At 39.4% G+C, this 14,530-nt stretch overlaps 1 protein-coding gene across 1 annotated transcript in view; it reads right to left on the bottom strand.

The window, feature by feature from the left end:
* Positions 1-14,530, bottom strand: part of ITFG1 (integrin alpha FG-GAP repeat containing 1) — a 296,091-nt gene that overhangs the window by 185,596 nt on the left and 95,965 nt on the right. Inside the window, exons 7-8 of the mRNA XM_011952601.1 lie at positions 9,702-9,766; positions 108-189 (exon numbers count right to left, since the gene is read on the bottom strand). Of these exons, the coding sequence (XP_011807991.1) occupies positions 108-189; positions 9,702-9,766 (147 nt within the window). The remainder of the gene's footprint in view (positions 1-107; positions 190-9,701; positions 9,767-14,530) is intronic.

The raw sequence follows: 14,530 nt of genomic DNA, 5'->3' as shown, positions 1-14,530 counted from the left end.
ATAGTTATTTCCTGCTACGGGGAATTAACATAAATAGATCAAAAAGAGGGAGAGAATTGGAAAGACAAAAGCCTTTCTTTTTTTTTTTTTTTTTTACCAAATCTTACCAAAGTCTGCAAATGCTGACTGTCCAACCACCATCATATTTTGAGGTTTTTCCAATATAGTACTGACAGAGAAGTTTCCATCCTGTTAAATGAAGAAAACTTTGAATTAGACCATCTTAGTCCACTCATTTGTTAAGTGTAAAACAAAGCATTCTAACTGAGCTAGGGAAATAAATAACTTCAGGATTTTGTTGTGTTGCACAAAAATTATTCCAATCTCCTGTTTCACTTTTATTTTGAAGCAAAGGAAACTCCTGTGCGTTGAAGATGAAAATATGAATCTGGTATGCTTTCCTTGCTGTCGATTCTGGTATCTTTTACCATTGCATCATCATAATTTCAGAGAGTAATAATTTCAAGTACTGTGGAAGGCTTTGGAAATATAAAGAATTATAAAATTAGTTCCTACCCTCAAAAACTTACAGTCATTTGGGAGACAGAATACAAGTCAGAAAGAAAGCTTTTCTGACGGTAACACATAAACAGTATAAGTACAAAGACATATTTTGCAGATTTTAAGGGAAGAAGATTCTGTTGGGAACAATTAAGAAAAGATATTGAAATGAGAGGAGAATTCCATTGATCCTTAAAGTGCCAATCCATCAACTCAAGTTTACGCATCAATTAGAAGGGAAGCAAAGGATTACAACAGCAGCCACGTACTGACTGAGAAGCAGGGGTGCCTAAGCTAAACAGAAAAGGAGAGCTTATTAGCGATCCTTTGTTTCACTCACTCTTTCCAAACAAAAACAGCACACATCTGACTACCAAAAACAATATGCATTTCTTTAAATTATTGCCTTTCCATTCTATAATTTTAGATTATTATACAAGAAAAAGAAATCAAAACAATGAATTTGAAATTTTGAGCTCTCAAGTTTGTACAGAGTTCTTATCACTGACCTCTCTATTTTCTGTTTGAGATACTGACTCTGATTCCTACATACCGTATACAGGATATCTGTACACTTTAAAATGAGTTTTTCCTTCTTTGTTTCTCTAAGGATACTGTAGATCTGTCTGAGTGAAAAAACGAGCACTGGTTTTCTCCCTTATGCTCTCACACAATCAATAGACATAAGACTTCTGTGACTACATGTGGGGGATTTTCCCCCGCTATAAACAAGCAATCATTTCTGCAGTGGATATCACCGGGCTGTCCTCTAATTCCACATGTTGAGGGCTCAGTCCCCCAAATTATCCTAGACACCAGTCCCCCACGTTATTTGGACCTCCAGTATTTCTGCCTGACCAGGTTCAAGTTGGGACTCACACCACCTACTCTTTGGATTCACAGCTGGAGTGGCTCGCAGAACTCTGGGAAACGTGTTTACTGAGGATATTATAGAGGATATTACAAAGGATACAGATGAAGAGAAGAGTAGGGCGAGGTACGGAAGGGTCACAGAGCTTCCATGCCCTCTCTGGGCACTCCACCTTCCAGGAACTTCCCCACCTGTTCAGCTATCAGGAAGCGCTCAGAACCTAATTCTTTTAGGTTTTTAAGACGGCTTCATTATGTAGGCATGATTGGTGAAACCGCTGGCCACTGGTGATTACTTTAACCTTCAGACTCTCACCCGTCCCTGGAAGTAGTGGGGAGGGGCTAAAAGTCCCAATCCTCTAATTATATATTGGTCATTCTGGTGACCAGACACATTCTGAAGTTATTTTGGGGTTCATCCACCAGTCAACTCATTAGCATACAAAAAGACATACCTTTGGCGATTCTAGGTCTTTCAGAAGTTGTGTATTGGGAAATGGGGACTATCATCAAATATGGGTCATTCTGGTGACCAGCCACATTCTGAAGTTATTTTGGGGTTCATCCACCAGTCAACTCATTAGCATACAAAAAGACATTCCTTTGGCGATTCTAGGTCTTTCAGAAGTTGTGTATTGGGAAATGGGGACTATCATCAAATATGTATTTCATAATATCACAATCTGCAAGTCAGTTTCTTAAGAAATCATTGCTGATCTTTACAGAGAAATGCACTGCTATAACAAAAGCACAAAACCCAAATGCTTGAGGACCATGAGTAAAGAAATAAGATTTTTCTTGTGACAAGCAATGTTCCAACTACTTTAACACTCCATTATCCCTGTGCAGAAACATGTTTCCCCTCCCATTATTAAAGCATCTGATGTACTTTTCAATGATTTTCTACAGACACCTTCTTTAGTAAGGGTATTAAGCCTTAGGCTTTCCCTCCAGTCTTACCTAGAACCTGAAACTGCATTAGAGATGTGTCAAAGTTGCCAAATCCCTAGCTGAACTGTCAAGTGCTTTTGCAGTTTAGAAAGATCACAGCATTGGCTGGGCGCGGTGGCTCACACCTGCAATCCCAGCACTTTGGGAGACTGAGGTAGGCAGATCACTTGAGGTTAGGAGTTCGAGACCAGCTGACCAACATGATGAAACCCCGTCTCTACTAAAAATACAAAAAAAATTAGCTGGGTATGGTAGTGCACACCTGTAATCCCAGCTACTAGGGAGGCTGAGGCGGGAGAATCATGTGAACCTGGGAGGTGGAGCGAGCAAGTGAGCCAAGACTGAGTCACTGTACTCCAGCCTGGGTGACAGAGCGAGACTCCATCTCAAAAAAAAAGGAAAGACAGATCACAGCATTGTGTAGAGTGTATACAGTGTTTCATGAATGAATGGAAAAATCTCTCTTAAAACATATCAGCTTCCTATGAGATAAAGCTGAATGTCAACTCAATATACTAACTGAAGTGAACAAGTTATCCCACTGAAGGTCTATGAATTTGGGTAAATATATCTAGAAATATATGGATATAACTTCATGATTTATCTCCATCAAGAAACATTGAAGTAACAGCCTTCTATGTCTTCTAAGATGCCACTTTTACACTGAACATCAATAGAAGAGCAATGCCCACTTCTAATTGCTGGAGGAAAAGAATACATTCTGACCATAGTGAGAGTAAGCAGAACACATTATACATATGACAGAGTTGGGGGAAAAGACAACACTTTATTAGACAACTTTTCCATTATTATCATTACTTGTTCTTTACTTTGCTTAACAGTACAGACATATATAACTTCATTTGCATTCAGATTACTTACTTACATATTTAATATGTAACAAAATGATTTAATAAACTGCATCATCAATATATTTTATCTCAATAGATAACACATTTTAAAAGTATAGCACAACTACACTCATTTTCAAAGATGAAGCTGCTCTGTAGCTATTAATGAGGGAAGAGAAACATGATAAACACTGTTTTCCATTTTGTACATATTCTGCGAGAACAGTCTGGTGCAAAGAATACCAGACTTGGAGGAAGGTGAGGTGGGTTCCAGTCCTGCTTTCATTGAAAAGTTATGTCACTTTGGGATAGCCACTCACTGTTCTAGGCTTCAGTTCTTCAGTTGTTAGAAGGGGTTAAATGTACTGTCTACTTGCAGGGTTCCGGAGAGGTCAAATGGAATGAAAGATAACAAAGTGTTCTGCAAAACGCAACGTATCAGGCACCTACATGGTACTGTCATAATGGCAGTCCTGTGCTTATGATCTGCAAGTACTTTTTTCACAGGCTGCCATTTGGTCCTCATTTACTCCATGGTCTCTCTTTTTTACTTTTGGATTGGAATCTCCACCTATTTGTATATTTATGTTCTTCAGTATGAGAGTAATTTTGCTATGAAACAAACAACATTACTTTTTTTTACACTGTACTATTTTTTAAAAACTGATAAATAATAATTATACATACTCATGGGGCACACAGTGATGTTGTGATACTTGTAATGTATAGCGACTGGATCAGGGTTATTAGCATACCCATAATCTCAAACATTTATCACTTCTTCCTATTCAGAATACTCAATATCCTCCTCCTTTTTTTTTTTGAGATGGAGTCTTGCTGTGTTGCCCAGGCTGGAGTACAGTGGCACAATCTTGACCACTGCAAGCTCCGTTTCCCGGGTTCACGCCATTCTCCTGCCTCAGCCTCCTGAATAGCTGGGACTACATGCACCTGCCACCACACCCAGCTAATTTTTTTGTGTTTTCAGTAGAGATGGGGTTTCACTGTGTTAGCCAGGATGGTCTCGATCTCCTGACCTCATGATCTGCCTGCCTTGGCCTCCCAAAGTGCTGGGATTACAGACGTGAGCCACCATGCCCAGCCTCAATATCCTCCATCTAATAGTGGCAGGAGACAGACAAATTCCTAGGCAGATAGGGATGGGTCCCCAGTGAAACCCCACCTTCAAACCAAAGAAAAACTAAACTGAATCCAAGCAGCCAGTTCTGGGTAAAGTCCCCGACCACAGTGAGAACTTCCTTGATGCCTCTTAGACAATAAAATGGTGCTTTTTCCAGGCCGCCATGGACCAATCAACATGCACTCCCTCATTCTGAGCCCATAAAAACCCCAGACTCAGCCACATGTGGGGATTCCCTGCCTTTGGGTAGGGGCTGCACACTTCAGGTTCCCTCTCCGCTGAGAGCTATTCTGTTGCTAAACAGAACTCTTCTTCACCTTGCTCAATCTCTGGTTGCCCACTGTAACACCCCCTTTAGGGCCCTGCAGTTGCTCGTGTCTCCAAGTTTCTCAGGCACCACCGTGCTCCCTTCATCCAAACTCTGGCACCTAAGTCAGAAGCTGCTTGTGGTACGCCTGGTTGCGCCTCAGCCTTGCATGGAGTTGGTGCCTAGAGCAGCTGCCCTGCACTCACTTGCTCATACACCCCTCATCACGCTGTGCCTGGCTTGCCCACAGTGGGTGTGAGACTAGGGCTGGTAGCGTGAGCCAAGCACAACCTGCCAGGTTGCATGGGCAGAGCCAGCCCAGTGGTTATAAGTGAAACTTGAGCAGAGGCCCCACCAGCAGTGGAGGTCTCTAGCTGGCGAAGTGGCACTGAAAAAATCCTGTGTCGATTTCCAGTCAATTCCAGTTATTTGAAACTATATATTATTGTTAACCACAGTCATCCTGTCAACTGCAGTGCTATGGAAGACTAGAAATTATTCCTAGTTAGCTGCAATTTTGTATCCTTTGACTGCAGCATTTTTTTACTGTGGTGTTCTTACCGATCTGCATTGTTTCCCTGCAATCGAAAATTCAACGAACTCACTAGGGGCTCTATTGCAGCCATCTCTTTATCTTTTCTTTTCCAAGTTGGTTTCTGGAATTATTGTGTACTAATTTCAGTGACTTAAGGGTAGAAGGTTTACAAACAGATTTCCTAGTTCAACTCTCAGCTCCACTGTTTGCTAGCCATAAGGCAGGAATAAGTTAGTCCTTCTCTAAGCATTCCTTGACTTATTAAAAAATGTATTTTTACAAGGATTTTGAGGATTAAGGAGATAATCCATATAAAATGCTCAGTATAGTGCCTAGCACATAGCATGTATTTAGTTAACGTTAGTAATAGTGTAGTAGTAGCAGGAACACTAGTAGTAACTACTGCTACCACAACTACCAAAACCACTGAAGCAGTTAACCCACACCAATTGACAAGGAGACTTTCTGCCATTTTCTGCTTGAATTCCAACCAAAAGTGTCATGTGGTAGCAAGTAGCCTTTCATGGATGACTACCAATGCTTTGGCTTTCATGTTTAATATTTAATGTTACAACTGCCATATTTATAAAGGTCAAAACTGACCATGAAGCAGTATGTAATGACGACTGCATGTTCCTATCTTTATTCATGTAAAGCAATGGTTCTCAACTGAGGCAATTTTAGTTCCCTGAGAACATTTGGCAATGTCTGCAGACATTTTTGATTGTCACAACTGGGAGGTGGTTACTATGAACTAGTGAGAAGAGGTCAGCGATACTGCTAAACAACCGACAATGCACAAGACGGTTCTTCACAGAAAGAATTATCTGGCTCAAAATGGTGACAGTGCCAAGGCTGAAAAATTCTGACATAAAGGGTGTCCGAGGATCTGGTTTTGCCATTCTTAACTCTTCCTTCATGACACTTACCTACTTTCTTCCTTGAGTTCTGTTCCTACATTTCCAACCACTTCCTTGTCTCTGTTTTTTGCTTTTTAAAAAATAATTTTAATATAGAGATGAGGTCTTGCTCTGTTGCTCAGGCTGGGGTACAATGGTGCAATCATAGCTCACTGCAGCCTCAAACTCTTGGGCTCAAGCAATCCTCCTGCTTCAGCCTCCTGAGTAGCTGGGAGACATGTCTCTATTCTAAAATAATTTTTTTCCTGCCCCAAATTAGTTACTTCTTTTGTCTTTTCTATTTCTCTCTCTTTTTTAAAAATTTTTTTGAGATGGAGTCTTGCTCTGTTGCCCCGGCTGGAATGCAGTGGCATGATCTCACTGCAACCTCTGCCTCCCAGGTTCAGGCGATTCTTCTGGCTCAGTCTCCCAAGTGGCTGGGATTACAGGCATGTGCCACCACACCTAGCTAATTTTTGTATTTTTAGAAGACATGGGGTTTCACCAGCTGGCCAGCCTGGTCTTGAACTCCCAACCTCCAATGATCTGCCTGCCTCAGCCTCCCTAAGTGCTGGGATTACAGGTGTGAGCTACTGTGCCTGGCCTCTATTTCTCTTATTGCTCACCAGAACAAAATGTAAGTAAGCATTGTGTTAATGGTCATCCTGTATTCTCATATCTAACCCTACTTGTCTATTCTCAACATTTCCTTCTTTAATCATTCATCTCTTTCCCACGTTATTATAAATTCCTCCTAAATTTATTATAAACTTTAATCTCACACCTCCAGATGTTGCATGCTAACCTATCTGATATACAGTGGCCAATTTAATTGCAATAATGAAGGTTCTATTCATCTCATTCTCAGTCCTAAAACAATAGCTTCTCAGTAGATTTTTAAGAGATCAAATTACTTAGTTTAGAGATCAAAGCTCTTGCTGATCTTGTATAAACTAATTTTTCTAGTCTTACATTCCATTATCTCTTTTATGTTCTGGCCTAAACCAGCCACTTTCCACCATCTGGATGTGTCCTGTGTCTCCTGTGCAATTTCTTGCCTGCCTTTTCCTCTTTCTTTCTCACTTCCAAATCACTAAAATCCTTTAATTCATACTAGCCATGTTGAATACCACATCTTTTTTTTTTTTTTTTCCTTTTGAGACAGAGTTTTGCTCTTGTCGCCCAGGCTGGAGTGCAGCGGTGCGATCTCAGCTCACGGCAACTTCCCCTTCCTGGGTTCAAGTAATTCTGCTGCCTCAGCCTCCTGAATAACTATGACTACAGGCACGCACCACTATACCAGGCTAATTTTGTACTTCCAGTAGAGAAGGGTTTTCACCATGTTGGCAAAGCTGGTCTTGAACTCTTGACCTCAGGTGATCTGGCCGCCTCAGTCTCCCAAAGTGATGGGATTACAGGTGTGAGCCACCACTCCCGGCCTAAATACCACGTCTTTCTTGAGGCCTTCACTGATAATTCTGCAACCAAATAGAAGCAACTGCTCTTTGAATTCCTGTAGCATAATGTATATCTCATCATACCAGCCAGGGTCATCCATACTCACATTCCAGCTCCTAGCCTACAAGCCCTATTCACTTCTGTATCTGCCAGAGCACTACCATGGGGCTGTATAGATAACTGATATGTAAGAAGATTTGTTGTAGCTTTCATTCTTTCACTAGCTAATGTGGTTTTATAGGCTTTGAGGTTTCTTTGGCCAATTAGTATGCGACTGCAAAGTCTCTGTCCAATCTTTAATTGAAAATGATCATTCATTTGATGAAAACCACACTTTACCTATACTAGTTAATTCTGAATCTACTAATGATTAACTATTATTACTGTGGAAACTGAGAAAGATTATCTCCTTGACCAAACTTTGGTTAGGCTCCTCTGAGAACTCTGCTTAACTTATCCCAACCACTACCCTGCCCAAGTAATTTCCCTTCCACTGACCCCCATCCTGCTCATTGGCTAAAACATCCTGATTTTCCTTGTTGTATTTGGAGGTGAGTCCAATCTCTTCCCCCTACTGCAAAACCCCACTGTAGGAGCCCTCTCAAAGAAAATCTGCCTTACAATCTTTAACAAGAGTTTAAAAATACTTTTTTTCTTTAAAAGTTGCTTACTGACCCAGTCACTTTATAAGAACAGTCCTTAGTCCCCATTTCCTAACAGCGAATTTATTAGTTTTCTTTAAAGAAAACAATAATAAAAGACCCAATCAAAATCTATTTTCTTCATCAAGAATTTTCTCCTATTGAGTTGCTTCACTCCACTACGTTTAATTCAGCCTAGACTGAAAGAACCTCATATACTTAAGGTTGCTTCATTATGTTCTATAGATATCCTACCTATTTATAATGAGGCTTCCCTCGACCCCCAGATACAAGTTAATCAAATACACCTCTCATTTTCTAATACTACAAGATTCATTTGCAGTAGCAATGAAAGGCCACCTGCAAACAAACTTCCCCCAGCAGTGGGGACTTAATGTATGGCAGTCATAAAAATATAGCAACCATATTTCTATCATCAGAAAAACAAATATAACTACATTTTTAAAAAAAGTAGTACATTAGTCTTTTTTGATTTAGGTGTCTTACTTTCCCTTGCCCCATTAAAAAAGAAAAAAAAAAAAAAGAATCAAATTGCTGAGCTTGGAAGTAGTTGGAAGCTCTGATCTCGTCTAAACAAAGCAACCCCCCATTGTAGTTTCCTTCCATGAAGAGATCTGAGTCATGACCAGCATCACTTACCATATTATGAAGCATGGCTAATAATGAGTCTCCTTCCGTAAGTTTGTGCTTTACATTTCAAAAATTTGCTTATTTTTTATCAGCATTTTAATAAAATTTATAAAAAGTTATGAGTTTAATTTGGATTGAATAAAATACAATCAGGAGTTGCAGATGGGAAATCAGTAGACCTAAAATTAAAACTCGATAAATGCCTACTGCATGTCAGGCATGATCTTTACAAAGATCTTGTGAAGCAGAGGCTCTTACACCAATTTTCTGTGTGGGGAAAGTGGGGTTCGATACTTGGCCAATACTTCACGAATATCACTGTGATGGCCAGTTTTGTCTGGTAATTAACCCATCATATAACTCACATCAAGCTAAAAGTAAAATAAAATCATGACATCAGTTTGGGAATCTTCTACTTACAATTAAAAAAAACAAAATAAAACCCTATTGGGAAAGATTTCTTGATCCTAGTCAACCTGGCAGTAAGTTTGGTGTTTGTTGTCTTATTTCTTTACATAAGCCTAAAGGCAAAGGGGAAAAATTAGTCTTTCTAAAATAGTTTTTTTCATAAACCATCATGCTGACAAATTAAGTGACAGTAACCTCTCTCAACAGCTGACAGCATAGCAGGGGTCCTGTTAACATGCACATTAGGGCAGCCTGATTGGTTTAATTGGCAGTCATGCCTAAAAACCTGCAGAGGAATTGATGCTGAATGAATCACTTCCTTCAGCAATATTCAGTAGTTTTGAATGCAGCAATGCAACCAAAGGCTCTTAAAGTTTTCTATTTATTGTTGAAATCAACCAAGTGATTATTTTCATTTTATTTTCTAAAATTGTGTGCTTTTACTGAAAGCCATCATTTTAAAATGCTTCCAAGAAAAGATTTCTTACCAAATTTTCCCATATCTCAAACTGGAAGGTACTAGTGCTGGCATTCAATGTCGTCAGGAATAAATCTACAAGGAAAAATAATAAAAACGTAAAGTTTTGTAGTCTTACTGATGTGTATATTTAAAAATAGAAAAAAACTGCAATACATTAAAATAATAAGATTCTAACCATATTTTAAATTATATTTTAACAAGTTTCATCCCATCAAAAAAAAAAAAAAAAAAGCGGATGACCCTGTATTAAAGAAAATGTATTTAACGAGGATATTTGGTATTAGTCATTCAAAAGCATTCCTTATTTTCAAGAATAGTTATGTATAGCACTTTTTAAAATCGTATGCTTTTCAATCTTTTTTATTCCAAAGTGTACTATATTTTTTAAAACAGATATTCTGATTGCAATCATATTTGCTTTCTCACCCTGAAAGCAACACTTACCTATATATTATAGTTTTCAGCATTATTTTAAATCACAGTATTTCATCCAAAAGTTTTTGCACGCATGTTAAATGAACAATAAATTATGTTTCAAATTTTCAGTAATAGAATTATCTTCATAAATTCCAGCTAACAAAAGGTTGTTTTACCGAAAAGTACAATAATTTTAATAAAATTTCTTTGAAAAAAAAAAAAACAGGTTCACAGTCAAATCAAACATCCTGTTATTGCAAAGGCCTATTACTGCAAATAAATCTATTCTAGTAGCAGCATTTATTTATTTATTTTATTTTTTATTTGAGACAGAGTCTCGCTCTGTCACCCAGGCTGGAGTGCAGTGGTGCGATCTCAGCTCACTGCAAGCTCAGCCTTCCGGGTTCACGCCATTCTCCTGCCTCAGCTTCCCGAGTAGATGGGACTACAGGCGCCCATCACCACGCCCAGCTAATTTTTTGTATTTTTAGTAGCGACAGGGTTTCACCGTGTTAGCCAGGATGGTCTCGATCTCCTAACCTCATGATCTGCCTGTCTCGGCCTCCCAAAATGCTGGGATTACACGCGTGAGCCACCGTGCCCGGCCAGCAGCATTTACTATGTTTGCATCATGGCAATTTTACTTAGTGAATATATAAGTGTATATATATATAATATATAATTTTACTTAGTGAATTAAAATGATGAGGTGGCTTATAGGAATATTAAAATAACAGTACTGTTTTATGCTTTAAAACACAAATTACTGGCTAGGTGCGGTGGCTCATGCCTATAATCCCAGCACTTTGGGAAGCCAAGGCGAGAGATCAAGACCAACCTGGCCAACAGAGTGAAACCCCGTCTCTACTACAAATACAAAAATTAGCTGGGTGTGATGGCACACACCTGTAGTCTCAGCTACTTGGGAGGCTGAGGCAGGAGAATCACTTGGACCCAGGAGGTGGAGGTTGCAGTGAGCTGAGATTCTGATCTCCAGCCTGGCGACAGAGGCAGACCCCGTTTCAAAAAAAAAAAAAAAAATTATTCCAGAGTGATGTGAAGGCCATAACTACTGAAAAAAAAAAAAAAGGTTTTTTTTTTTTCCTTTATTAGATATGCTCAGAAAACGATCAATCACATTTTAATGTGTTTTCTGTAAGGGTGTCATATGAATTTGATGAAGCTAATTTATCTAATACTTGTAATAATAAAGATTTTCATGGAATCACCCAAAAGCTAAGGAATTTATTTTTATAATTAGTTGAACTCAAAACTCCTCATTCCAAGTGGAACCATTCTTTTGTCCATGTATCAAACAGCTCTGTATTTATTTCCACAACAAGGATAACGCTTTGCCTGTGGATATACAAATGTAGTTCTCTATGAACGTGATTTGTTTACTGTTACTCATGCATTCCCAATGACGTGTTACTTCCAAAGTCATTTGACCTCATTCCTTTTCTTTCAAGATGAAGGGCAAATTCCTCAGTTGTTATGTGAAGGCCACCTTACCTACCTTTCCAGCCTCAATTCTGTGCTACTCCCTCACAAGAAGATTGTGTCCAGACAGAGCAAAGTAGTCGCCAGATTTTATCATGTTTTCTGACATCTGTTTGCCTCTGTACATGTCATTCCTTGTCTCTGTAGTGCCTTTCCACTTCACAGCCACGTGGTGAATGGATTCTTCAAAACTGTCTGAAATGTCCTCTTCCTTCCAGAGTTCCTTCCTCTCCCTAGACTAATAGCTTTCCCTCCACTGTTATTCTCCTGTGCTACCTCTGTCATGGAGGTGATTACAACCTACCATGGTATTCTGGTTTCACATCTGTCTGTCGGCTCCCTGAGGGCAGGAATCATGCCTAACAAAATTTTTCTATTCCTGCTGTTTCTATGAGCTAGGAAATATAACATGTTCAAATGATTGTTGGATAATTATGGACAACATGCTATATGTATACTGTAGTTCTTGCAAATTTGCTTGAACGTCTAAAAATAACTGCTTTATTATGTCTTTAAATGGAAAGTCTTGGGAAAAGAAGGGTCTACGTTAAAGTGTTTCATTAAAAATAATCACACTGACTTCTGTAGTAAGTATCTTTAAAAGGTGTTATATTTTTATATCATCTGAAAATGTGAATAATCAGCATAAGAAAGTGATTAGGGATTAACAGCCAAAGAGAGTTCTAAGAATCACTAAGGGAGGCATGAGTGCAAGTTCTGAGCTATTTGAAAGAAGTAAAACCCAGAAAAGGGGCAAGCATGCTACTACATTACAGGTGAATTTGTTCAAACTGAAAATATCCAACTTTTGAAACTCTTAACCCACTTGAAAATAGAATAAATGTGGAGACATGTTTTCAACAAGAAATCAAAGGCTTGGTGTCTTGATAAGGCAGTTTGCATCATGGGATTAGAAGAATGACTCTGTGACCACATATGGTTAGAATATGGTTAAGGGGGATAGTTAGAGCGAGTAGTATAACTACCAGCAATTTATCGCCACTCCTTGAAAAACAATTCAAAATTTCCCCCCCCCCCACTGGTGTTCTATTAGTCACAATCTGTATTTGCATAGAAGATGAAAATTATGCCCTATTCTTTCATGCATATTTGAAGAATTTAGGAACTATAACACACAATGCTGATTGTATTGCCATGGCTTCGCTAGCTATTTATTGAAACTTTGAAAAGTAGTAAAGCTAGATGAGGGATTGGAAGTATCTTGTAAAATAGATTTTAAAAAAAATCTTGTTTTACTATTCAATTATGTAAAGGGGTCATAGAAAAAATAAATGATTCATTACATGGAGAAACAAAAATAGAGAAAACTATTAGTAATTAAATATAAAGAATCATGCCTCAGACTTTGAATGAAATGGCAATGAAGAAACTCCTAGAAGAAAATTTTTAATCAATGAAACAATAAAGTTCTCACCCTCTCACATGGCTAAGAGTAATTCACAAAATAAAATTAAGGAAATGTACTCCAGAAACTGTCATGGATATGACATGCCACCCAGATGCCCGTTTGGGAATTAAGGATTTATTCTCTCAGCTCCTAGAAATATTTCTGGTAGACAATCCTAAGTGGTTAGCCCTCTTTGGAACAACTTTGGCTGAAAAGGAGCTACCTTGCAGAAGGCTGCATCCCTTTCTGGGCTAGCCTGCATCCAATCAATGGTCAATCTGGAGGTAAAAAGGCTGGACTCACTCACCACAGCTCAGGACAACTCTACAAGGCAGTTCCACATTCAGAGCTCCCCAGGGGTCACTTGAGGCTTTTACTGACACTGAATCGCAGCCCAACTCTGTTTCTGTCTCATGCCTTCCGCTGGTTTTGACTATAAAATGAAACTTCATGCCCGTGAATCTCAAAGTCTGCTTCCCAAGAAACCCAACCAACAACAGTTGATACCAAAAGTGATCTGAGAAAACAGACACTAAGATGAGATTCTGGACCAGGCGTGGTGGCTCACACCTGTAATGCCTGTACTTTGGGAGGCCGAGGCGGGCAGATCACCTGAGGTCAGGAGTTTAAGACCAGCTTGGCCAACATGGTGAAACCCCGCCTCTACTAAAAAGACAAAAATTAGCCAGGCAGACGTGGTGGTGTGCACCTGTAATCCCAGCTATTCAGGAGGCTGACGCAAAAGAATTGCTTGAACCCGGGAGGCGGAGGTTGCAGTGAGCCGAGATGGCACCTCTGTACTCCAGACTGGGTGACAAGGGTGAGACTGTCTCAAAAAAAAAAAAAAAAGATGAGATTCTGTAGTTGGATCACCTATCATGGGGCAGGCAATATGGGTTCCTTCACTGAGGATAAGGCAGAGACAGCCCCCAAATAAAACACCTTTTCCCCCAGTCATCTTTTACTGTTGCTGTCTTGCGACAGTATTCTGGTGGGAGGAAAGCCACTAGTGGGGGTGTGATACTTTTTTTTTTCTTTGAGAAATATGAGGCAAACACCAATGCTAAGGACAGGGCAGTTAGACAGCTATTGCTAAGCTCAACTGAGGAAGCACAAGACATATACAAAGGCTGAACATGATTGATCAGAAATTAAAACCTAAATGTGAAAGGAAGAGGGTCTCTTGGGTAGCAAATAAAAGAGAGGTTCTTACATCCTGCACCAAAAGGGCAAGGAGGACTTTAACCAGTAAGAGTAGAAGAAGAGAACCCAAGAAGGTTAAATTTTCAACCACAGCAGCTCTGCTATGCTAACGTTAGAGTCGTAGGATGGAAACAAAATACATAATCCATGGAAAGGGAACATCTAGGTTGATGAAGCAGAAACTTTTGAGTCCTCAGATTCACGCAAAACTTTACAGTCTGTAGAAGTAGCCCACTCTTCACTGTTAACAGCTAGTGTTCTTTCTTGTTTGATGATGATGATGGAGCAGTTTCTACCCTCATTATGTG

This window comes from Colobus angolensis, unplaced genomic scaffold, assembly GCF_000951035.1.
Source record: "Colobus angolensis palliatus isolate OR3802 unplaced genomic scaffold, Cang.pa_1.0 Scaffold343, whole genome shotgun sequence".
Classification (NCBI taxonomy): Eukaryota; Metazoa; Chordata; class Mammalia; order Primates; family Cercopithecidae; genus Colobus; species Colobus angolensis.
The sequence above is the reverse complement of the archived record's forward strand: the minus strand, read 5'-3'. Positions and strand labels throughout refer to the sequence as shown.